The sequence below is a fragment of the Aulostomus chinensis genome, chromosome 6 (assembly GCF_037954235.1).
Source record: "Aulostomus chinensis isolate RoL2024-O1b breed Wild chromosome 6, RoL_Achi_v1.0, whole genome shotgun sequence".
Taxonomy (NCBI): Eukaryota; Metazoa; Chordata; class Actinopteri; order Syngnathiformes; family Aulostomidae; genus Aulostomus; species Aulostomus chinensis.
This window is the reverse complement of record NC_141325.1, coordinates 17,886,493-17,912,124: the sequence shown is the minus strand read 5'-3', so window position 1 is coordinate 17,912,124 and position 25,632 is coordinate 17,886,493. Positions and strand designations below refer to the sequence as shown.

Genomic DNA, 25,632 nt, shown 5'->3' with positions numbered 1-25,632 from the left:
AGACAAAGACAGATAATGGAGGAAGACAGATATGCAGAAGGACGAAGATCCTCTAGAACCCGGACTTGAATATGACAGTGACTATAAGCCAGGGAGGCGAAAACGGCAGACTCTACGGCTTATGAGTCTGCTGATTCATTCAGGGAAACTGGATCAGCAAAATGTCCAGAACAAGGACATTCAGGATGGAACAACCACTGCCATGGGTTCAACTGGCAGGCCCAGGGAACACCAGGAGAGACTGGAAGACACAACCACTGCCATGGGTTCAACTGGCAGGACCAGGGAACACCAGGAGAGAGTGGAGGAAACATCCACTGCCATGTGTTCAACTGTCAGGACCAGGGAACACCAGGAGAGAGTGGAGGAAACATCCACTGCCATCTGTTCAACTGTCAGGACCAGGGAACACCAGGAGAGAGTGGAGGAAACATCCACTGCCATCTGTTCAACTGTCAGGACCAGGGAACACCAGGAGAGAGTGGAGGAAACATCCACTGCCATGTGTTCAACTGTCAGGACCAGGGAACACCAGGAGAGAGTGGAGGAAACATCCACTGCCATGTGTTCAACTGTCAGGACCAGGGAACACCAGGAGAGTGTGGAGGAAACATCCACTGCCATGTGTTCAACTGTCAGGACCAGGGAACACCAGGAGAGAGTGGAGGAAACATCCACTGCCATCTGTTCAACTGTCAGGACCAGGGAACACCAGGAGAGTGTGGAGGAAACATCCACTGCCATCTGTTCAACTGTCAGGACCAGGGAACACCAGGAGAGAGTGGAGGAAACATCCACTGCCATCTGTTCAACTGTCAGGACCAGGGAACACCAGGAGAGAGTGGAGGAAACATCCACTGCCATGTGTTCAACTGTCAGGACCAGGGAACACCAGGAGAGTGTGGAGGAAACATCCACTGCCATCTGTTCAACTGTCAGGACCAGGGAACACCAGGAGAGTGTGGAGGAAACATCCACTGCCATGTGTTCAACTGTCAGGACCAGGGAACACCAGGAGAGAGTGGAGGAAACATCCACTGCCATGTGTTCAACTGTCAGGACCAGGGAACACCAGGAGAGAGTGGAGGAAACATCCACTGCCATCTGTTCAACTGTCAGGACCAGGGAACACCAGGAGAGAGTGGAGGAAACATCCACTGCCATGTGTTCAACTGTCAGGACCAGGGAACACCAGGAGAGAGTGGAGGCTGCGAAGACAAACCTGCCTGGTCACACCAACAGACACGATGACACAGAGGCTACTGTGAGAAATTCAACTGGTCAGGTTCTGGAACAGCGGTACAATGACGATCCTTCACACACAGTGACAGAGGAGTGACATGCTGGTGAACGTTTCACAAGATGCAAACACGGTGAATGTTTCACAAGACGCAAACACAAAGAAACCAGTGGAGGACGAGGCAGGGACGATGATCCTTGTCTGAGGACTGCAGAGGAGAGGTGGAGGCCACTCGGTAAGACGTGCTGATTGGCATGAGCGGACCGTCAGTGGAGAGAGGTGGAGGCCTCCCCGCAGCAATGGCGATGGCGGGAACAATCGCCAGTTACAGTGTGATAACAGCAATTGGTGGAGACCCGGACTGAGATGGGAAGCTAGTCCTACAAGGGAGAAGTCCAATATTTATCACCATAATATTGAAACAAATGGTGGTTGGAATACGCCCGAGAAAGCCAGGGCTGAGTTCTGGAGGCCTTCCCACCATGGCAGCTGCAGAAGCAAAGTAACAAGAGCAGATAGGAGTTCCTGGTGGAGACCAGATGAGGGATCCCGAAGGAGGCCCAGACACAATACAGAGGACTGCTATCAAGATCGGCGAGGTGACATCGGACCACGGCGTCATCGTTGGTGACGACAGACGTCAGCGTATCGGTCGTCATCCAACAAAAAAGCAGTGACATGAATGCCTGGAAGAGAAGGGATGGGGCAAGCAGCAGGAGGCCGGGGACTGGTTCAGGGTGAACAAAAACCTGGATGATCCTGGTGCTACAGGCTCATGCCATTGTCGTTGGTGACTTGTGGCAAATCAAGATTGTGACTGTTAGCCAAAACAGTATCGGGTGGGGGCTCCCGGACGGTGCCATTAGCATAATGAAGAGTGTCTCTTCATCCATTCTTTAAAATTATATCAATCAGTACTATTTACCTGCTGGGGGACTATGGACGAAAATTAGCATTCTTGCTAACTTGGCCCTCATCCCATTTACATTGTGTTTTCTATACTGATGTCACATGGAGTGCGACGCCTCCAATAAATAAAGGATGAAACAGAAAAAAAAATGACTGCACCTTGTAAACTTGTTCACATGTTCTAAAGGGTTGTATTGCATGTTTTAAAAAAAACTAATGTTGGTCAATGTAATGTGCTCAGAAGTGACTGATTGACAGTCTTTATGTGCACATGTATATGTGTGTGTATGTTTGTCTTTTTGTGTGTGTGTGTGTCAGTGCTGTTTTTGGCAGGCATTTTAGATTTAGTTTTAGTCTTAGTCTTTTGGACTAAATGCTTCTTAGTTTTAGTCAGATTTCTATCCTGGATAGTTTTAGTCTAGTTTTAGTCGACGAAAACTCAAAGGTTTTAGTCAAATATCAAAGATACCTCTAAATAAAAGATATATGTGTGTGTGTACTTAATAGATACAATACAGGTGTTAGAATGAAGCACGCTGAAACTCATCTAACTTTCAAAGGTGAGTTTTTCCCCTCTTTTTCTTTCTCTACCTTTTACTTTTATTTTGTTGCAGATGCAGACAACACACTGGCACACAATATGAGTATTGTATCACAATAAAATAGGATTAAACAAAAAATAAAAGCACACTTGACTTCCATATAAATGACCACGTCCTACATATTGGCTTTAGCTGCTGTTATTGCTTAAAGCATCCACGTGTGTTGCTTAGATAGGGCACAGCAGCAGGTCTGAAGACTACTGTGTTTCCCAGTCCCACAAACATGGGACAAAGCATTTCACCTGCCACCCGTCCACAAATGGACAGGGTTTTATTCATAACATGCTAAATGAATAGAAGGGCTGGTTTAAACGAGCCAACATTAGCCCCGTTCATTCTAGCTGTAGCATGTAGCACTAGGAAGCGCTCTCTGCACCACGGGGGAGGTGTAACCACCACCGCCACCACCACAAAACTTTAGGCTTAATACTAAAAAGAAAATTCATCACAGGGCTGGCCTCACATAAACTAAAGCTATGCTTAAATCATCCCTCTTTTCACGACCACCCGACACCGCTCCTGCTGCCGTGGTGTGTGTCTCGTCCGCTGCAGACAGGCCCAGACTCGTCCCTGTGTGTGCGCGCGCGAGAGAGAGGCTTTTCCTTCATGTGTACTGACGATGGGGGTGTGACCATTCGGACCAACTGCTACAGTTGGATGTTTGAGCTCTTGAGACCAGGAAGCAGAGCTGCCATCTTACACGCTTCTCTGCGCGTCCATTAGGGCAGTTACACCACCCAAAACTACATAGAGACTGAGTCTGTCCCCCGACCACCTCAGTTTACTCACTCCAATTCTACTTGTAGAGGAGTCAGTGAGAAAAACCTAATCAAAATTAAAACAACCACTAAATTTACTAAAAAAAAATCTAAAAATTAGATGTGGACTTTTAAATATCAGATCTCTGACGCCAAAAACTGAATTGGTTGGTTAATGAATTGATATCTGACAGTTGTATTGACCTGCTCTGTCTCACTGAACCTGGCTGCGTGATGATGAGTATGTTAGTCTAAATGAATCCACTCCTCCCAGTCACATTAATACTCATATTCCCCGAGGCTCTGGCCGAGGAGGTGGAGTTGCTGCCATTTTTGACAAAAGTTCAGTAATAAATCCCAAACCCAAAACAAGTTTCAATTCATTTGAGAGCCTGATTCTTAGTTTATCTCATCCAACCAGGAAAACAATACAACCACTCTTATTTATCATTGTGTCCCGCACTCCTGGTCCTTACTCTGAATTCTTATCTGAATTCTCAGAGTTTATATCAGTTTAGTTCTGAAAACAGATAAAGTCATGATTGTAGATGACTTCAATATTAATGTGGACGTTGATAGCGATAGTCTGGGTGCTGCATTTCTCTCTCTTCTAGACACAATTGGTTTCCATCAGTCTGTTCATGAACCGACTCACTGTCACAACCACACCCTAAACCTCGTCCTAACATATGGAATTGAAGCTGAATATCTAGTTGTATTTCCACAGAATGCTCTTTTATCAGACCATCAATTAATCACGTTCATATTTGTACTCATCGATTACGCTCCACTCAGGAAAACAGTGGTTTCCAGATGTTTGTCTGATCAGGCTGTAGCTGGATTTAAGGAAGCGATTCCAGTGGCGCTAAATTCAGTGTCATGTCCCATTGTTACAGAGGACATTGTTGTCAGCCTTAGTCCCTCCCAAATTGATCATTTTATTGAAGGCTCCGGAGAAGAAGATGAGTTAGTAATATGTATGAGTATGATTCATGTATGACACATATAGGAGGACAGAGAGGAGGAGAGAGAAGCCCAGTGCACTATGGGAGATCCCCCAGCAGCCTAAGCCTATAGCAGCATATCTAAGGGCCAGCCTAAGCAGCCCAACTATAAGCCTGATCAAAAAGGAAGGTCTTTAGTCTGCTCTTAAAGGTCGAGAGGGTGTCTGCATCCTGGACTGAAACTGGGAGACAGTTCCACAGGAGGGGAGCCTGATAGCTGAAGGCTCTGGCTCCCAGTCTACTTTTAGAAACTCTAGGAACCACCAGTAACCCTGCATCCTGGGAGCAAAGGGTTCTACCTGGATAATAGGGGACAATGAGCTCTGTAAAATATGAAGGAGCCTGACTGTTGAGGACTTTGTATGTTAGAGGGAGAATTTTGAATTCTATTCTAAATTTGACAGGGAGCCAATGCAGAGAAGCCAGTACAGGAGAGACATGGTCTCTTCCACTAGTTCTCATCAACACGTGGGCAGCAGCATTTTGGACCAGCTGGAGAGTCTTTAGGGACCTACTGGTGCAACCTGATAGGAGGGAATTGCAGTAATCCAGCCTGGAAGTGCAAGCATTTAGATGTCACTGTCAGATATGAAGAGAACAGAACATTTCTGTGGTCCGAGGAGAGACATGGATCCTTAGTCTCTCTGTTGTGGTGCCATCTCAACCAGCAGCATCGTTTATTCCAGAGAATTTACATGTGCGTACCCACTTCAGGTCCAGAATCTAGTCTAATGAAATCAAAGTCAGTTGTTGTTTTGTCAGAGAGGTCGCTAATCACGCTGACAATGGATTAACCTCGCAGTAATCTGTTGTGGCATTTTCTTACTGTTTTTTGATGTTTTCTTTATCAAAACAACATATTCATTATTTCAGAATCCACAGTGTTTTTTTAAATTTTTAAATAAAATTAATTTAAAAAAAACTTTTTGAAACAGCTCACATTTGAATCAAAACACTAGATGCTGCAATAAAACACATTTGTTTTGTTGGGAATGCAGCGGTATCCCACTATGCTGCATATTGCTTAGGTTTTATATGGAGATTCATTTCAAATTGCATGCTTTGAAAGTGTTTATTTCTGTCTATGTTTGAATAAGACAGCAACAAAAGTAATTTGGAGTATTGGAGTTTATGTCGCTACAAGTTTTAGAGAAATAAAAATGCTCTCAGTGATGGAGTGTAAATGTGATGGTGTGCTGGGGACAACAATCTAAAGCAGAGAGAGAAAATTACTTGTATTTTCTTTCTGCTGCACCGTGGGAACATTCATTGGATTCTGCCCCATCTGTTGTAATCAATAACATGACCGTCTTGTTTTTTTTTTGTGTGTGTGTTTTTTTATGAAATGCACTTACTCTTAATTTCATCCACCAGTGGTTTTAGAGAGAAGAATGTGGAGTTACCTATAAGGGTTTGACATTATAAATCACTTCTTGAGACCAGATTGTACAGCAGTATCGATTGATCCTGATATATCACAGAAATTTACTGTCACTTCTGTTTTCAATTAAAGATACAATCAGTCAGATAATGACTTAATTGGATTTTACAGAAGATTGAGTTTTATTGCCCTGTGCTTTACGAGTTTAGTTAAAGAAGGCCATTTTATCATTGTTGTCAGGGGCGACCGCCTGCCACTGCCTTGTCCTTCTGTAGCTGCTGCCGTGTGTAGAGCACAGGGGAGAAAGTGTCACAGGATTGGTTTTCCTTGAACTGCCTCTGCTTCCATGAATCACACCCTGGCATCCTAGATAAAGCCGGTCAGATCACAGTGGGACGCCTGCTGGTGAGATGATGGAAGCTCATCTGCAGGCAGGAAATGAAAAGGAGCCCACAAGTTTGAAGCTGGAGGAAGAAAATGAAAGTAGTATTCTTTTTCAGATGTTGACAGAATATCCATATCTGAAGTTGTCGCTTTGATGGTAAAATAATTCAATAATTTGCATCGAAAATCTGACTCATGAATCTCAATGGGCAGAGCCATGTTGATCTTAAACTGAAATGCACCGACTGCCACTCATGAATCAAAAAGTGGAACTCTGGAGGCTTTGGCTGGACAAAGCACTACCTTTCAGAAAACAAATCTCACAAAACATGAAATTTCAGAAAAAAAAACAAAACATGAAATTTCAGAAAAAAACAAAACATGAAATTTCCCAAAAATAAATGGCAGAAAACACGTTTTACAGAACACATGTCAGAAAAACTCAACATTTCACAAACAACAAAACTTGATCTCTGCTTCTGAAAGGTTAGCATAAAAACCTGAGCAGAAATTCAATTTTGAAAGCGAAAGCGTTTCATTTCATTTGTGACTTTGGCCACCTTGATAGTTAAAATTATTGAATTATTAATTGTGATTTAGTTATTCATTAATTGACCAATTGATTTGACTATGTAAATTGTTTTTTTGGTTAAATTACTTAATTTGTGTATTGGAGTTGAGGCTCTTTTACGTGCAACGGAGAAGTCTCGCTAGTGTCAGCGTGCAGACAATTCTTAGGATTGAAAATCATTAACAGTGGAAGTGATGATAACCAGAGATTATTTTTAAATAGCATCATCATTAAGGTCAATTCACTGACCTTTGATGGGGCAAGCCAACAGGCAACTTAAAGACCAGTTTGTAGGATATTGCAACATCTAGCAGTGAAGTTGCAGAACGCAAACCCTCCCTTTCCATGTCTGAGAACCTACGGTTGCCTGCAGATTGCTATCAGATGACCCTTCACTTGTTTAAATCGGAGTGTTTAAGCTACTCAGTTGTTCAAAATGCACTTCGTAACAAGAAAAGAATTGTGGGGTCTTAAATGATTTTAGTCCCTGTAGATCATAGAGAAGGTGACGGGGTAAGAGCGTGCATCGCGTTACAGATCGGTTTAGTAGATGGCGTCTCTGCAGATATGTCATGTGACTAGAATTACCTGGAAGTTATGCTGCCCACCAGAACACTGCATCCACGTATGCTGCTGCGAAATCCTGCAAAACCAGTGAGCTTGACAGTTTTAATCACGTAGCCTTCAGATCAAATATAAGTGTTTGTGGATTACTTAACAGACGACTGAGATTAGATTGTATTTATGCATTTCTGGAGTTTAAAAGTTGCAACTTCTGGATTTGCCAAGAAGTCAGCCAGGGTTAAGGAATTCAAGACATCAAAGGGTGAGTAACAATATTGGTATTTGGTCAATAAATAAACAGTTCACTGTCCATGTTCAAATATGTCCAATCCAAAAGTGATTTTGATTATAATTACTCACAGTGTTGTTTCAACTTATTTCTACTGGGATTCTGACACTTTCTGTGCTCCAGTCTTTTTTCCCCAGTACTGAATGATGTTCTGAGCGTTCTAAATAAAAACCAGTTTAGATGTCCAGCTAATTTCTGTGTCAACACTCAGTGTCCCGCCTCCCCAGGGAGATCTAAATCAGCTTCGCCGTGACAGGACTTCTGAGCGGCAGCGACGCCCCCAATCAGCACCTAATAATAACCCGACTCAGCAGAGGTCAGGTCCTCCCTGGGTTCAGGGGCCCTGCTGGAGGACGTCCCTCTGATGATATAATCATGTGAGCCGAGATGTTCAGTGCTGTGGTCAAGATTGCCATTTGGAGTAAAAGAGATGATTCAAAAATCTGATTTTAGAGGCAGTATTTCCTGCAAATCAGTTAAAACAAAATACACACCACGCTGTAAAATAATCAAAATAAATACTTTAGATTTATCGCGTTAATTTCTGAGTTTTGGTTTCTTTTACATGAAGTCAGTATTTATTTTAAGAGCTTAATGCAACAAAAGTGAATAAAACTGGTGCATTGTCATTTAGAAAAATGATTGTTTCATCATTAAATATGCTGCAGATTCCAAGTGTTTCATGGTTTTCATTCACACATTTTATGATTGTTGTTGTTGTATTTTTATTTCATTATCATTTAAAGTTTCAGCGATAGATTTGTTTCCTACATTCTTATGACTTTTAAAGACTGACAATAACATGAAGAATGTACAACTTACCTTTCTCTTTTTAAGTGGCATTTATCCATCCACTAGTAGTCCTTTGCAATATCGGATACAGGAGTATGTCCTGCATTGCCTTAGAGAAGTTACTCTCATATCAGGTCTTCCTTATGCCATGTTTATCTGCCCCTTGGTGGGTAGTCAGGTTTGGGTAACCCCCATGTTCACTGAACAAATCAAACCTGCAGACTACCAAATGCAAACCCTGGTCCTTTATGATTTATCATGAGAGTTGTATTCATCTCTCCATGTGGTTTACCTGCATGAAACCGCTGTGTGTAGCTGCATCGCTGTCAAGCTAGAAACAGTCCCTGTGACCGGCTATGATAAAAAAGAAGAAAAGGCGTCATCTCAATGAAAATGAACAAGGTAGATGAAGGGCTGTGTGCAGGGAAGTATCTAATCAGGTTCAAAACATGTCGACATCTCAAACCTCCTCCTGCGTGAGTGAGTCCATGTGTGAACAAGCAGATGTCATCTGAACAGAGATCAGGTCAATGTCAAGTTAATTTGATTTGTATGGCACCAAATCACAACCAAAGTTATCTCATGACAGGTAGAGCAGGTCCAGTACCACACTCCTTCAATGAATCTACACCCAACAATTCTCCATCAGCAAACACATCCTGCAACAGCGGCGACGAAAACCTTCCTTTTAACAGGCAGGAATGTTGAGCAGATCCAGACTCAATGGGGACGGTCTGCTTTGACTGGTTGGGGGGAAAGAGAGCAGGAGAGCAGGGACGGAGACAAAGACAGATAATGGAGGAAGACAGATATGCAGAAGGAAAGAGTGGGACAGAGATAAAGAGAGAGAGAAAGGAAGAGACTGATGGACAGACGGGGACGTGAGCAGGTGGAGCTACGGGTGGCAGCTTGAGCCTCTTCAGGGCTGCAGCCTCCTCCAGCAGCACCCAGGATCTGGGATGAGGGGAGCCTGAAGGCTCCGGAGAAGAAGACGAGTTAGTAACACACAGGTAGCTGCTCAGTCATAAACATCAGGTGCAAACATCTGCTCCTGAAGCTCCCTGCTCACAGACAGCTGATGATTTCGCAGTTGCTCACCCTTAATTTCAGGCCTCATTATTTCCTTAATAAGTAATCCTGACAAAAACATACACTTATAATGTCGCCGCTGTTGCAGGATGTGCTTCCTCATGGAGAACTGTTGGGTGTAGATTCATTGAAGGAGTGTGGTGCGAGACCTGCTCTACTTGTTAAGCGTCATGAGAAAATGTTTGTTGTGATTTGGTGCCATACAAATAAAACTGACTTGACTGAAATTTGGGCAATCAATGTATGAATGATCTATTGATATTCTAATACGAGACCAGATAACATAGATATTGAATATCGTGATACCATGATATAGCATAATTGTTGTTTTTTTTCTTGGTAAAAGAGGCTTCGTTACATTAAAAGTGATGTCATGTCTGAACTTTCAGACTGTTTTGATATGTGTCATAAACTAAAAAAACCAGGAAATCTAATAGTCATCCCAACAAAAGAGCCACAATATGGAGGCTGAAGTATTATCAAAAATATTGAGGTAACTGATATTGCTTTTATCACCCAACCCTACGATTTGCTATGTTAGATTGTATGTTGTGTATTTGTTATTTCACTCACTGACAACAAGAACGACACAATATTAACACAAAAAGTGACCAAATAAGGAATGAAAATGAACAGATTATGTAAGAAATTATGTAAAAAGATCAAAATGTAGATAAACATAAAAAAAAATATATTTTTCAAACAGCTGAAGTTATACCAGGGGGATATAAATCCTTTTATTAAATACTGCACCCGCAATTACATTGCTCCTGTGTTGCCGTGTAAATTTTAAATCTTAATATTAGTAAAAATGTAGCTTGCTTAACTTCTTTGAACATTTTTTTTTTAATTTTCCATTCAGAATATCCCACATTATTTCCTATTTTATGTCATTCTGTTTTGTGGAAGCTCTGTAATCTAAGAAGGGAATTTGCTTTCCTTCAATTGAGATATTCTCTCCCTGATGTGATGGTGATGTTTCTGCTCCTGAATCATCAGTAATAACTGTCATTAATTGTTCTGATGTTCACCTAAGAAATAAAAACACTTATTCACTCATGGTCATATTCCCATATTTAAACTAATTTAATAAAGGACATACGTTTGTCTTACTAACTTACTTGACTTGAGATGCATGGCAATGAAAATAAATGAATAAATAAATAAAAGCAGGCCGAATGCCAGTTACAAGCCGGCCTGTATAAGCTTTTACGCCAGTTTGTGTTTTACTCTTTTATCAAGGAACAACATGAATAAATTTATTATGCGTTCCCTCCCACTCCCACAAATCTACTCGTCCGGCACAAACTGCAAAGCCACTCTAGTCACCTTGAAATTTCCTCTGCTATTTTCCAATTAAAAGCTTAATAGCCCTGGAGACGGGCTTCATGCAGGCAAGTTTACCGTGCTCTTACTCGCTGTATGCCGTGCAGGCTCTGATCCCATTATTTGCTTGAATAAACCTTTTTTACGGTCAGAAATGGGCCCCGGCTTTGTCCGGTGTTATGTTTCAATGCCCTCTATTAGTCCAGCAGAAGGGGCATATCAGCATCCTTGACATAGTTCCCAAAAGGCTTTTATACATGGAGAGACCTAATCATCGAAGTTATGTGTAAACGCTGCAAGAAGGCAGCGTGTGTTTATTCAGGATTAAGGCTGAAGGGCCTGCAGGCAACAGAAGAAATAGCAGACAAATGACTGCTTTTGTTTTTTTTTACAAGCCAGTTGATTCCTAAGAGTTGGCCGTAAAAATTAGGTGGAGAGCAGCTACGTTTAATCGATCAAAACAAATCCATAATCCATTCATCGTTTCAGTCTTTTTAAAGTAAAAATGTCAAACCATTGCCAGTTCCAGATTACACGTCAGGTGTTTTCTTCTTCTTCTCCTTCTTCTTCCCATTTCTGACATAAAATGCACTGGACTGTTGAATAGATGAAAGAAGCGATTTGAACACTTCATTTGAACTCTGAGTATCTGAGATGATCCCCCCACCCCCCCCCGATTTTATTAATATTTTAGAATAAAAGATGAATGAATTAATGGTGAAAGTAATCAGCGGATTAGCAGTAAATTGCTGTCCAAAATGTGCTTTTTTTAAATATCCATCCTTAATTGTGCATTGTTATCGAACTTTTCAGCAGTATTATACAGTAAAACACTGTTTTTATGTTTGTAAACAATTAAAGCCTCATTAAAATATTATCTGGCAATCCCATAGCAACCCACGAGGAGGTCTGGACACCCCCACTCCCCCCATCGGGAAACCCTGGCATTTCCATCTTAATTTGGCTTTCGGTTCACGCAGAACTGGATAAAGATCTCGAGATCTGTGTTGCCTCTTCTGGAGACATTTTGTTGATAATGGTGCAGCTTCCCTGTCACTGCGGGATGGAAAAACTCCCTTTATAGAATGTAGGAAATCTAAATATTCTATTTTTAACAGTGAAAAGAGTTGAGTTTGAAACTTGTGCATGTCTCCTTGAATCCAATTCATGACTGAAGTGTCCTTCATTTTCAGACACTGAAAGGAAACGCAAAGCTCTGAGGAAACGGGGTCCTCGCTGTTCGCAGTCGCACATCAACACTTTGGCAGGCGCCTGGTTTGCATCTCCAGAGGTGCGTGTCACCTGATGATATCTCTCCTGTCAGCCGGGGGAAAGGTGGATCCTCCACTCTTCTATACACACAGACACCCATCTACCCACACACACACACACACGCGCGCACACAGCTCCTCCTGTCATGCGTGCAGCAACTCCATCTCTCTGACTGCTGCTCCCGCCACTGACAGCACTACTCCTGTCCCCCCTCGCCTCTCATCACATGAGAACACGCTGCACCCGACAGGATGAACGGCTACGGGTCCCCCTACTTGTACATGGGGGCTCCGGTATCTCAACCTCGGGCCCCGCTCCAGAGGACCCCCAAGTGCGCGCGGTGCCGTAACCACGGCGTACTGTCCTGGCTTAAAGGTCACAAGCGCTACTGCCGCTTCAAGGACTGCACCTGCGAGAAATGCATCCTTATCATAGAGCGGCAGCGCGTCATGGCGGCGCAGGTGGCGCTCCGGAGGCAGCAGGCGAACGAGAGTCTGGAGAGCCTCATCCCGGAGTCCCTCAGGGTGCTGCCCGGCATAAGCATATCCGGAGCAAGTGAGGGAAACCAAGCAGCCCCGCCGAGGACAGAGGAGCTGGAGCTTAGGTGGAGCAACACGGAGCCGGTGCAGGCAGGAGCACCAACCTGCACAGGTAAGAGGACGAGGAGGAGGAGGAAGCCTGCCGGATAGTTTCCGCTTCATTTGGTTTGGTTTGGTTTTTATTCACGGAATGAAAACACACAGATTCAAAAAAAAAAAGTTGTGCAATTTCATGGCGTGTTGTCATTTTATGAGAATATAAACAAATGGAGACTTTTTTCAATGGACCTATTTTAACCGTATTTCCTCATATGAATTCAATCAGACTTTTCTTTTTATTTGCTCCATTTTTTTTTTACAGCCTTTAATATTTTAAAGTACTGAATAGAAATGTGACAGTGATATGTTCTGTTTCGTTTCGTTTTGCCTCGTATTCTACAATATACAAATTTTGGGCTCTTTAGGAGTGATAACAGTGTTCATATAAGAGGTTGAATTCTCCCCATGAAAAATACTCGAAATAAAGGGTGGGTGAATGTTGATGCGAGGGGAAGAGAAATCTAGAAGAGAAATGATGCGAAATCAGAAATGTTTCTCCCTCTTTTTTTCCCAACAAAATTTATCTGAAATAAATTACTCTGATCTACGTATATTGATATTGGTAAAACTTACAATGATTCTTATTGTAGGCCCTGCATATTTTTAGATGTTATTTTACAGACGTGAACATGTGAGAAAGGTTCATATTTGTAGCTAGGAAATTACAAAGGCTTACAAATAGATGACCCTCTTCATCTTCTTCTAAAAATATTATTATTATTATTATTAGTAGTAGTAGTAGTAGTAGAAGTAGAAGTTGAACAATTCTTATTTTATTCGCCACTTTAATGGCCCTTGTTTTCATTCAAGGTCTGTATAAAGAATATCATGTAGTGCAGAAACTTGGGTTTTTGAAGTAGAAAGGTCGAAGGAATGTTGTCGCCTTCTGTTTTTGTCACTGAGCAAATAAGAGTTTGTTCCGACTGCCGGCTCAATAACAACACACATATGAGATCATATCTTCCAGTCGCAGTAAAAGTTAATTCAGCTGACTCTCCCGGTGACGCTTTTTGAGACTAAATCACTGGAGCAGACTGACTCTGACAGGCGGAGCTGAGCCTCTAAAAGATGACGGTCATCAGCTCCGGACAGGCCCAATCGAATACAATCGCCATATTTCCTGCTGGTGGTCAGCTTCAGATGAAATGTTACCAAGCAACAGGCAATCTGTTTGCAAAATGTGGTCAAAAGGCATCGATGCGTTGATTCTTTAATGACACACAGTCAGCACATTGCGCTAACAGTTCTGAAGAAGAAGAGGAAGAAGAGGAAGAAGAAGAAAGTAAAACCACGTGAATAGCAGAGGCAAGATGACACGAGCTTCAAGTCTGAGTTGCTCTAAGTGCTTTGAAACAGTCCGTTCATGTTCGTCCCCTTGCGCAAAATGTTTATTTCCAGCTGCAGATCATTTTAAATATGTGATTTGTTTCGGCTTGCAGAGTCCACGGAGGACGGTGCTGAGGAGGTGTCCGGGGGAGAGAACGGTGGGAGCTCCAGTGAGAGGGAGCAGGACCCGGTCAGCTCCCCCGAGGACTCAAAACCAAACTCCTGTTACACCCCGGAACCTCCAGACACCCCCTCCCACCCAGAGGAGAGCCGCTACAGCCTCCCTAAAGTGGGTGGCGCTGAGAAGGAGGCCAACAAGGCCGAGAGTCCACAGAAGTACCCCGTCAGCCCTGGAGACCGCAGCGTGGTGATCGAAGGCCTGGCTGGCTCCATCAACCTGCCCTTCAGCCTCAGAGCGAACCGACCGCCCCTTGACGTCCTGAAGAAGATCTTCCCCGCTCACAAGCCCCCTGTCCTGGAGTTGATTCTCAGGGGCTGCGGGGGGGACCTGGTGGGGGCCATCGAGGTGCTGTTATCTAGCAGAAGTCCCGACGGGAGCGCGCACCCGCACACCGATCCGCACCCGGACACCCTGATGCTGCATTCAAACGGACACCCGTTCGAGCACAGCCTGGGCTCCTACCACCCGGTGTCCTCCTCCGCTAAGTGGTCGGTGGGCTCGGCTTTCCGGGTGCCCGAGTCCCTCCGTTTCACATCTGAGTCGTCATCGGGGGTGGTCTCCACCGGCCCCCTGGGTGTCCCCTTGCAACACCCGTCCTTCCCACAGCCCACGCGCTACCCGCTCATGTTGCGCAACTCCCTGACACGCAGCCAGGCCGGCCCCTTCGTGCATAACGACGTGACTCTTTGGAATACCGTGGCCTTGCAGCAGCAGTACCAACTCCGCTCTGCGGCACAGTACGTGTCCCCTTTTCCCCCCGCAGCCCCCGCCGGCCCTGCGGGGTCCGTCTTCCGCAGCTCCCCCCTCCTCCCATCCAGGCCCTCCGAAGAACCGCGCATCAGCATTCAGGAGGAGAGTTGCGCGCTCGGCCCCAAACCCGGCCTTTATTCCCCAGACGAGGAGTACGAAGAGCGCTCCGACTCCGCAGACTCCCGCATCCTGAACTCCTCCAGCTAGAATTGATAATAATGATGGGCTCACGCAGCAGAGAAGAACCAAAATTGTGTGTGGACATCTAATACGTAGGCTGTGTTTATGGGTGGCCGTTGTCTTGTTTGAACTGAAATGTGTCAAGCAATCACGCACTGATGAGAAGCATCAGCCTCCCACGATGTCAAAACTGATGAATGTAAAAGACTCGCGTTGTTTTGAACGTCTGTCACCAATTTCCTGTCAGCATGTTTAGTACTGTGAAAATGTAAAGATCACTACTGCATGTCAAGAGTATGCCAAATAAATCTAAGTAGTCCAAATGAAACAGATGTCTTTTAGAGTCACTAACATTTGAAGATTTCACATTCAGTCATTCAGGCCTGGTGGGATTCATGCAACAGGTGTATTGGTAGATAGATAAAATAGGAAGTACCAGTCTAAAATGTTCTGTCATAATAATCATCAAAACTCTTCGGCACTTTCTGATCAAACATGGTACAGAGACTTGAAATTTTGCCATTCTTTAAATTTTTTTTTTTTTTTAAAGAATCTAAAGATTATTTAGATTTAGATTTAGACAGGACAGGTTGTCATGATTCATTTTCTATCAATTCCACTATTTTAAAAAAAAAACAACCAAACCCCTGTGGTGTCATGGCTGCGGGCTAGAAAGAAGTCAAATTTGCCGAAAATGAAAAAGAATTATTTCAAATCAGTAGTGCAGACTGAAGCCCATTCAGCTGGTAAAAGTGAATAAAAGATTTTTAAAAGAGAGATGGTTCGACGATGGAATATAATCCAGTGTTCATAATGATGCGCTTGAGAAGAAAAAAAAACCCATAGATTTATTTAAAAAGTGAATTTAGAATCAATTATAAATGTTTTTACTCAGCAGGTTAACTTTCGTCTGTTGACCCTTGGCAGGTTGAGAACAACAAAAACATCCAAATTATGACTTCTCATATACAACTTTGACCGTTTTATCTTCCAGTTAGGCTTTTATTTCATCAATTCTTTGTTACCATACTGTGAATTTTTTACCTCAAAATATGGCTTTTGACCATTTAAAAAAATCTCATAATTTACCTTTCCAATAACCATGAATGTCTTTCTTCCATTAATCACAAATTCCGGCCTTTTTCTCGAAATTGTGACTTTTTTATCTCATCATTTACCACGGGAGAATTTGCTATGCTTGAGGCTACTTTGTTCATCTTATTTTCTCATATAAAAGAATATGACAGACAAGACCAGATCTGGTTAAGAGGACATCCTGAGAACTGCTGTGACCAAAATAAAGTGAAGCCAAACAACATCAGCAGCAGCAGCAGTGATGCTGCAAAACCAGAGCAAACGTCTTTCTGCTGAGAAGAACTTTAGCACTGCTAAATGAACTCGTGGTCTGCAGAGGTGGGAGGGGAAGTTCAAGTGGACTATAATGAGAGCTCTGACATGAAGTTTCAGGCCAATTTAACCAACAAAAAGCACTGAAAAGTCTCCATCCTTGTTTTGTCACTGACAGCAAGACAGAACCACCTCTTCACTATCATCACCGAGAGGTATATTTTTCTGTTCTCTACTGTTAATTAATTTACTGACAATGACCTGTTGTGCATTTCTTAATATTTTGGCCTTGTGTTCTTTCGTCCTTGTTGCAAGCACATGAACTTCGACAGATACAAAGATGCAACAAACGCCTAATCAGATCTCGTGAGAGTTTTTGAGGTTTCATTTGAAGATGGAGTTTGTGAAGTCACCGTTCTCTTCATTCGAGTCGGAATAGTGACCGATGAATTCTGTTTGTGTGTTTCAAATTCATTAAAGTGGGGACTTTTACACATGTTTTTACTTTTTTACATTGCCAGGTAAAGTGTCTCACAATACTAGGAACCGTTGCAGTGGAAGAAAAAAACAGGTAGAGATATTGATTGATAGATTCAAATGTTTATTTGATCATATTAAGAACAAGACACTATGAACTATAGAAATATTGAAAACAAAAAAAACAACAAATCAATTTACATGCCAAAAAATTGAAAACTTATTTAATCCCATCCTTCCTTCGTTTATTGATATATATACATACCCCATATAAACACATTCATTGATTCATATACATAGAAAATAAATTCCTATTCAGTTTTTATAAACATATACATTTAGAATGATCTTTTTCTTGAAATATATCAATAAATTAACTATCTTTACTTTGAAGGTATAATGTTACAACCCAATTTCCTTCATCTTTTGAAATGTAGCAGTATCAAATTGTCAATATTAAAATATTGTCAAGTTATCTTGGTATCTGTATTGAAACTAGCTACCTAAAAAGAACACTTTGTTTAAATATGAACGAGAAATTAAACTGAATACAAATAGAACTGACAATTCAACAATATGGGAAATACTGTGCAGTTTTGTCAGTTTAATGTACAAATATTACATCTGGAAGGATATGCACAAAAGTTTCTGCTACACCTGCAGTCCACTTTTAATTAATTGTATTCCTGGAGGAAGACTGCAGAAAAAAGTGACTGATTTTAGGTTTGTTTAGGTGGTTTTAGGTTGCCTGGAGGCTGCTGCACTCCCAGCCTCCATCATCTCCTTCAAACAGCGAAAAGTCGCCATCTAGTGGTGAAAATGTGTTTCTGTCTGAACCCAAGTTATGAAAATGCAGGGTCGATATTACGTAACAACAGGTGAATAGACTCAGACATTTTATGAAAGAAATTTCTGTGTGAAATTATGTGCGGATACAGTAGTTAAGAGGGTTATGTTGGATTTAACGAGAAAATTTTAGATTTGAAGGTGTGAAAAGATGTCCAGCATTAGGGTTCAAAAACTCCTTGGTGTTGAGTTAAAAACTCAGAAGTTGTTGTGTGACAGAAAGGGAGGCAAAGTTATTGGGAGTACCTTGGACTATGTGAATGTATAATTGGAAATGAGCCTCACAGGCAGTGCGGAGAGAGAATCTGGGGCGTATACTTATAAATAAATGTACAAATAGGAGTGTACTAATTGTAACCTGCCTCAGCTCTAACCCTAACCCTATATATATATATATATATATATATATATATATATATATATATATATATATATATATATATATATATATATATATAGGACAACAGACAGATGGACGGACGGAGACCAGGAAAAAGGAAAACAGGGGCAAAGATGAAGAGAGAGAGAGAGAGAGAAAGTAGAGGCACAGAGTGACAGACAGACGGGGGATGTGAACAAGAAGGAAGGAGCAGAATGAGCAGAGAGAAAGACAGAGGGACGGGGGGCACACAACAAACAGCAACAACAACCGTGGAAATATTGCTAAACTAGTTACCAATAATAACATCTACTTGTTACTCAAGCAATTTCAGTATATTATGAGCATTTATGTGCTAGCAAACGTAATACAAACACAACGCTGGTGTTAACGTTGGTACAGTGTTAGAGTACTAATATGAATACTACTAGTACTGATACTAGCGCCCTGGTAGCCCCATGAGCCTCCTCACTCTCTGTGTTTCTTCTTGTCTCTTACAAAGAGGGTACCGTTGAGTCTGAGGGCCCTCCTTCTGGCATAGGCTCTGTTCCAGTGTTCGCTTCGCTTTGCCCTCCGATAGGCCCAGTATAAGCCTTCCCTCCATTTTGTAGCCTCCTGTGTGCCTTTGTCATGGTAGAATTTGGCCTTTCTTCTCTCAAAGGCTTTGACCATGTTTATTCTCCCCCTTTGGTAAGACATGTACCAAGGGTCGTTCAATGTGCCGATCTCTACTTCCTGTTCTTTGGGTTCCCTCATCTGTCTCTCTTCCATATTTTTGTGGTTGCTTTTGTCGTCCCCCTCCAGCTGTTCTCTTGCCTCTCTCATCCATTTATCACAGTTGAGACGATATCTCTGCTTGGTTTGTCTCTCCTCATCCCCCTCCCTCATTTTAATCATATTTTTCCTCTCTATTTCCCTTTTGTATGAAAAATTCAACAGGTCGCTCAACATTTTTATGTCCGTCTGCTGTTGTTTTTGCTCTCCTAACTCCTCCTTCATCGTGTTTCCCTCGGTATTCTCCTGGTTGATTGTCCTCTCCATCTCCAGCTTTTCTCTTTCTCCCCTTATCCATTTATCTCGATTCTGACAATATCTCTCCTTGATTCTCTGACCCCCCTCCTTGTACTCCTCCTCATTCTTTATTTTCCAATTTTTCCTCTCGATTTCTCTGTGATATGAAAAATATAACAGGTCACTTAATGTTTTTATCTTCATCTGCTGGCCTTCTGGCTCTAACACTCCCTTCATCTTTCTCCCCTTTGAATTCTCCTGGTTGCAATTCTTGTCCATCTCAAGGTTTTCTCTCTCTTCCCTGATCCACTTGTCTCGGTTTTGGAGATATCTCTCCTTGATTCTCCAACTCTGCTCATCCCCCTCCATGATTTACAAAGAGACTTTCCTTTCCACAACCCTCCGAAGAATCTTTGAAAGGTGTCTGAAAAGGTTCTGTTCAGTCAGAGTCATCCTTCTCCTCATACACTCACCTGATCACTGGAAGAACTGTTTGTCACTCTGACACCACGGACAAAAGATCTTTCTGCCAGCTTCAAAATCAAAATCAAAATTCTGAGTTCAAAGTCAAATCTTCCTCAGGGTGTTGTTTGGAGCAGGGCAGCGTGTGTTCATTTGGTTTATGCTGTATTGTATATTGATGACCTAATTATTTGGGATTATTTATTTTGATATTTTCGATAACACAATAGCATTTTAAGTTAGATAAGAAATCCAGCCTTCTTTCTTTGATTATAATTCAAATGCACCGGGTACTTCGGCTTCCTCCCACAGTCCAAAGACATCAAGAGGGGACGAGGCTGATTGATACTCTAAATTGACTGTAGGTATGACTGTGAGTGTGAATGATTGTCTGTCTCTATGTGTTGGCCCTGTGATGGACTGGTGACCTGTCCAGGGTGAACCCCACCTCTCACCCTAAAAGCCGCTGGGATAGGCTCCAGCCCCCCCACGACCCTTAATAGGGTAAGTGGAAGCAAATGATGGATGGAAATATTACTGACTGCTGAGCAGGAAAAGGCTCAAAGAAAACTGAGGTCGAGAGGGATAACAGGCCTTCAATCAGGCGTGAAACAAACTCTGCATATTCACAAAGACCAAAGGCACGAGGATGTGTGCTTTTGCAACAACGTTTCTTTCGGTATCCTTCCTGCACCTGAACCTGATCATGGCAATTACACACACCTGCCTGTCATCAGGGTCATCACGACACCGGTCAGTCAGAACCAGAGGCAGGTACCCCTCACAAACTGAAGACGAGTTTGTTTTCGCGACATTCACCCCATCATACTGCACAATACCATGTCTGCATTCAGCAGACAACTTCACGTAGACCTCAATTTAAAATGCTTTAAGTTTTAACAGCCTCGTGTGACTCACTTAAATTCACAGAGTGTAAAGGTTTAATTCTTTATCCAAATCTGAACTAATCTACGGTCCTTAGAAACCATGAACCTAATTGTATGCATTCAATAATCTATTGTCCTGACCTTTTGCCAAATGAGTATTTTTTTTTGTCATGAGAGAGTGGCCTTGTGAGCGTCATCGGAGTATCATCTTGACATCACGATCGACTTCATCATATTGCAGATTTAAACAAGAAAGGCCTGAACTTTCAAAGTTTGACTCTTGCTGCCAGGTTGAGAAAGAAAAGAGATTTAGCAGAATTTACTCATTGCACTGCTAGAGGGACAATTCAGACATGCAGCTGTTTGTTGTTTAACTTAAAATTAAAAGGAGGATAAGTGTGATGGATTGTCTTAAAAAATAGTAAGTAACTTTACCTAGGAAGAGATATGTTATTAAAAATTTAAAAGTATTTCAAATACATTTAACAATGATTTTTTTCCTCCACAGTATCACAAATGATTCTTGAAACAATCCATAATCCATCCATCCATTTTCGACTGCTTATCCTGTTAAGGGTCACGGGGGGGGGGGGGGGGGGGGGGGCTGGGGCCTATCCCAGCAGCTCCCATGCAATGGACTGGTTCACCCTAGACAGGTCACCAGTCCATCGCAGGGCCAACATAGAGACAGACAACCATTCACACTCACAGTCACACCTACGGTCAATTTAGAGTATCAATCAGCCTCGTCCTCTCTTGATGTCTTTGGACTGTGGGAGGAAGCTGGAGTACCAGAGAGAACCCACAAACAAGCAAACTCCACAGATCCCGTGCTTGAGCCGGGGCTTGAACTCAGAACCTTCTTTCTGTGAGGTGACAGTGCTGACCACTGCACCACCGTGCTGGCCTTTTATAGACAAGCAGTGGTTTTGAAATGTTTCTTTAATGAGCAATGTATAATGTCATGACCTTTTTTTTCCTTATGGTAGGTCTAAAATTATGTTGACTCAAAACCTTTCGGTGTTCCAACATGTTTTTGTGCTCAGCCTTGTGGTTTTGATCTCACACAGTTACAGATAGGTTTCTGAAACACATTTTGTTGGCTCCATCCAGTGACCTCCAGATGCCGCAGTGTTAAATCAAACAATGATTTTCTTAAGATGTGTGATTGGATTTGTAGTAAGCCTTTTTTTTTAATGATTTTTTTCCATTCCATCCTAGTTATATCAGTTACTTAATAGATGGGCAAGGGTATCCCTGTAAACAGTCAGTAATAAAAATGCATATTGATAAACTGATGGATGGATAAACAGATGTGAAGTACTGCCATGTCAACCATACATTAACTCCTCTGTCACAAGTTTGGGCCCTAAGTTCACCACTGTCTTATCCCGTTTTGCCCACTAGGTGACAGACTGAAGCAGGCTAAAATGAGCAGTGTCAGGAGGAGGAAAAACACTCCTACTTTACATTCCTAATCGTGATGACAGAGGGTCGTATGACAGCTTTGAGGAACACCCTCACATTGCTGATTCACCTGTCTGACAATCAGCGACAACACTTAAATGTGTTCCAATTCAAGTTATATGTAATACACAACCTCATACAATGGCTCCCTTCATAAAACATTCGACTTCGATGTCAGAAGATGTAGGTGAACCACCCTTTCCTTCGAGTCCTAAAGGCTCTTGAAACTTGAATACCATCACCAGAAGCTCTCATTGTTTTCAAAGGTGACGGACAGATCTGCTCCCCTAACCGACAACATTTTCAGTTCAGTTCAGTTCACACAACTTCGTTTAGCCCAAATGAGCTCTTCAATTGCAGCTTTTTCACATGCATACAAACATCAGTCAGTACAAAGATCAGTGAGGGAACACTAAGAGGCGCATTTGTCAGTTATCAACTCAGTAAAATCAATAATCCCATAAATAAATCAAATGCATAAATAGATCCTCTCAAAACAGGTCAATTTAAAATGGGGGGGGGGGGGTTTGTGGAGCTTAATATCAGAAGGAATAAAAGGCTTCGTGTTGCGATTTCTTTTGCTGCTGGCCTCTTTAGTGCATCGACAGGAAGGCAACATTAAGAACGGTCAACAGAATGTGGTCTAGTTGACTCATAATTATTTTTTGCTTTCTCAACCACCAGTTTCTTCCAGATTGTGCCCAAATTCCTCCAAATTTATAAGAAATTGTGTAAAAAAAAACAACAAAAACCTGGATTACGTTGAACAGTTATGTTTGATCCCTTTCTATCACTCCAACTAATGATAACTACTGCTACTACAACTACTCAAGAACAGGCTGTGAAAAATGTAAAATACACTGTTTAACAAAAGAAATTCTTGTCACTCTGGACTCTCAGTGACAGAAAAATTTTCAACCAGAAAATTAGGAATTTTCCTTCAACATAAGTTTGAACCTTTCTTGTCCTGTTTAGTATATCAAAGGTCCAGTCTTTCAGGAGCCTGAGGGGGCCTTCCTGACGTTGTCACTCTCGTGTCACATGATGCTGGAGGCACTGGCGCTCGTAATGGTACGTCCCTCAAGTGTGAGTGGTTGCGCTGCAGCCGTCCACCATCCTGGGTTTCCACCTCATACTAATGTGGAGCGGGAGCTGGACCTATAACTGTCCCTTTTGTGCCTACTGGTGCGATCAACACCCGCTGTCCGTGCTGACGCTTTGTGAAAATCCCCATCTTATTCAAAGAGAGACTTCATAGTCCTGATGGCCCGTTCCGCCTCCCAATTAATTCGGGGATATCGGGGGCTGCTTGCCACATGCATGATATCATAGTTCAGAGCAAACCCCTCAAAGAAGAATTGTGGACCTTTGTCCATGACAAGCACTCCTGGACACCCTAACCTAGTGAAACTCGAACGATTTTAGTCATTGGTGGAATAGCATATAGCCAGCTTTAGTTAATGTCATTGCAAGATACTTGGAAAAAAATTATCATTCATCAGTTAGCTTTTATCAGTGTCTGGCTGGTGGCTTCCATAATCAAGTGCACTTTTGATACATTTGGCTCAAAGTAATTGTTAGCTATTGTTAGTCTACACCCTTCTGGCTCCAGAGAAAAACGCCAGCAGTTAGACTAAAAAAAATCACAACATAGCAACTTTCACTCAGCAACAGTGAAAAAGGAGAAAGGAAACATATTGACTCAGTATGGAGGAAGACATAAAGCCTCCCTCCCACCATGAAAAACCATTCACCAAGAAGGTACAGTCTAATCCGTGAATGTGCATCCTGCGTTTCATGGCAACCTTCATGAGAACAAAAATGTGTAGGCAGGACAGAGCTGTGGGAAGGGCTAGCCAACTATAATAGAATGCATGTTGAATGCATGTGTTCAAGAACATCAGATTCTGACCCTCCAGCAGCCACACTAAGCAGAGTGGGTGAAAGAGTCACATGACACATCCAACATCAAATCAGATGAATGGACAAAGTAAGGATGTAGCAGTGCAGATGTCTTCTGCTGAGACACCCCCCAAAAGCACAATGGAAGTGGCCACGCTCCATATAAGCCCTGAGAGATGAAGAAGTTCACACGTAGCTGGTGCGCCAGTGTTTTCTTGGAGAGAGGCTTCCCCCATGATGCAACGCTGTGATACGCTAATGTTGCTGCATTGAGCTGATAGAAGCTGTGCGCGACACACAGCATGCCAAGTCACACACAGACAGAGTTTGTGGAAACTCTCTTTCTCCTCACTGTGAGGGTCAAGAGAAAAGGAGTTCAGAGTGATGGTGCATGACCTGAATGAACACCAAATGTGCTGTTCCTTCAATAAATTGAAGGCACCAGGCACCAAAGTCTCATTGGCCTCCTCTGGACAATTCTCCTCTGAAGATGGACTTTCATGTCCAGCACCAGCGTCATCTTGCTGATGTACAGGAAAGATAATAGATAACGGAAGTTGAAATAATAGAAAGTGACCATACATGGTAGAAAGTGACCATATATGTGCGTGTGTGTGTGTGTGTGTGTGTGTGTTCAACTGAATATTCTGACATCAAAAGTAGAATATTTTACTAAGGGAGCCATTGCATAAAGTTTTGTATTTCATAGAACTTTATTTGGAACATGTTTAATTTTGTTATTGTTGGTCAGATAAATAACAATGTGAGGGTGTTCCTCAAAGCTGTCATATGACCCTCTCTCATCTCCGTTTAGAATGTCCATCCATCCATTTTCCTCCGCTTGTTCCTGTTAAGGGGCTGGAGCCTATCCCAGTGGCTACAGGCGAGAGGCAGGATTCACCCTGGACGGGTCACCAGTCCATCACAGGGCCAACACATAGAGACAGACAACCATTCACACTCACAGTCACACCTACAGTCAATTTAGAGTATCAATCAGCCTCGTCCCCTCTTGATGTCTTTGGACTGTGGGAGGAAGCTGGAGTACCAGAGAGAACCCACACAGGAACAGGGAGAACATGGAGACTCCACACAGAAAGCTCCCGCGCCCGAGCCGGGACTCGAACCGAGAGGATAGGATAATGGTGATATAAAGACCTACACCTAAGACAGAAGTGTAAATGTTTAGTTGACATGACAGTATTACAAATCAATGTGTCAATATGCATTTTATTACAGAAAGTTTACAAGCACACACTTGCCAATTTACTAAGTAATTCATAAAAATAGGATGGAACCGAAAGAAATTGTAAAAAAAATAATAATGAGAAATGACTGCAGCTTTGTAGTCCTATCTAGCCACTTGTTAGCAATTGCAGTCTTTAAGAAGCAAAAATGCTGTGAAAATCACAAAGGCAGTGTTTACATAAGTGTTTTATTTAATATAAGAAAACATCAAAATATCTCATGCAAGTGTTAACTACAGACCCATTTAAAATCCCACCGGATGGAGCTGGACGTTATATCTTGGTTGAAGACTCATTCCTGCGATACTCTTTAGTTGAGACTCCTCACTGCTGCTGCTGTGCATTGTCGGA

General features: G+C 42.4%; 1 protein-coding gene across 1 annotated transcript; it reads left to right on the top strand.

Moving 5' to 3' along the window:
* The first annotated feature begins 12,424 nt into the window (after window positions 1-12,424).
* On the top strand, window positions 12,425-15,570 carry dmrt3a (doublesex and mab-3 related transcription factor 3a). Its single transcript, XM_086206884.1, has 2 exons — window positions 12,425-12,832; window positions 14,259-15,570. Exons 1-2 carry the CDS (start codon window positions 12,433-12,435, stop codon window positions 15,281-15,283), a joined length of 1,425 nt encoding a protein of 474 aa, XP_086063010.1. The 5' UTR covers window positions 12,425-12,432; the 3' UTR covers window positions 15,284-15,570.
* Window positions 15,571-25,632: the final 10,062 nt, after the last annotated feature.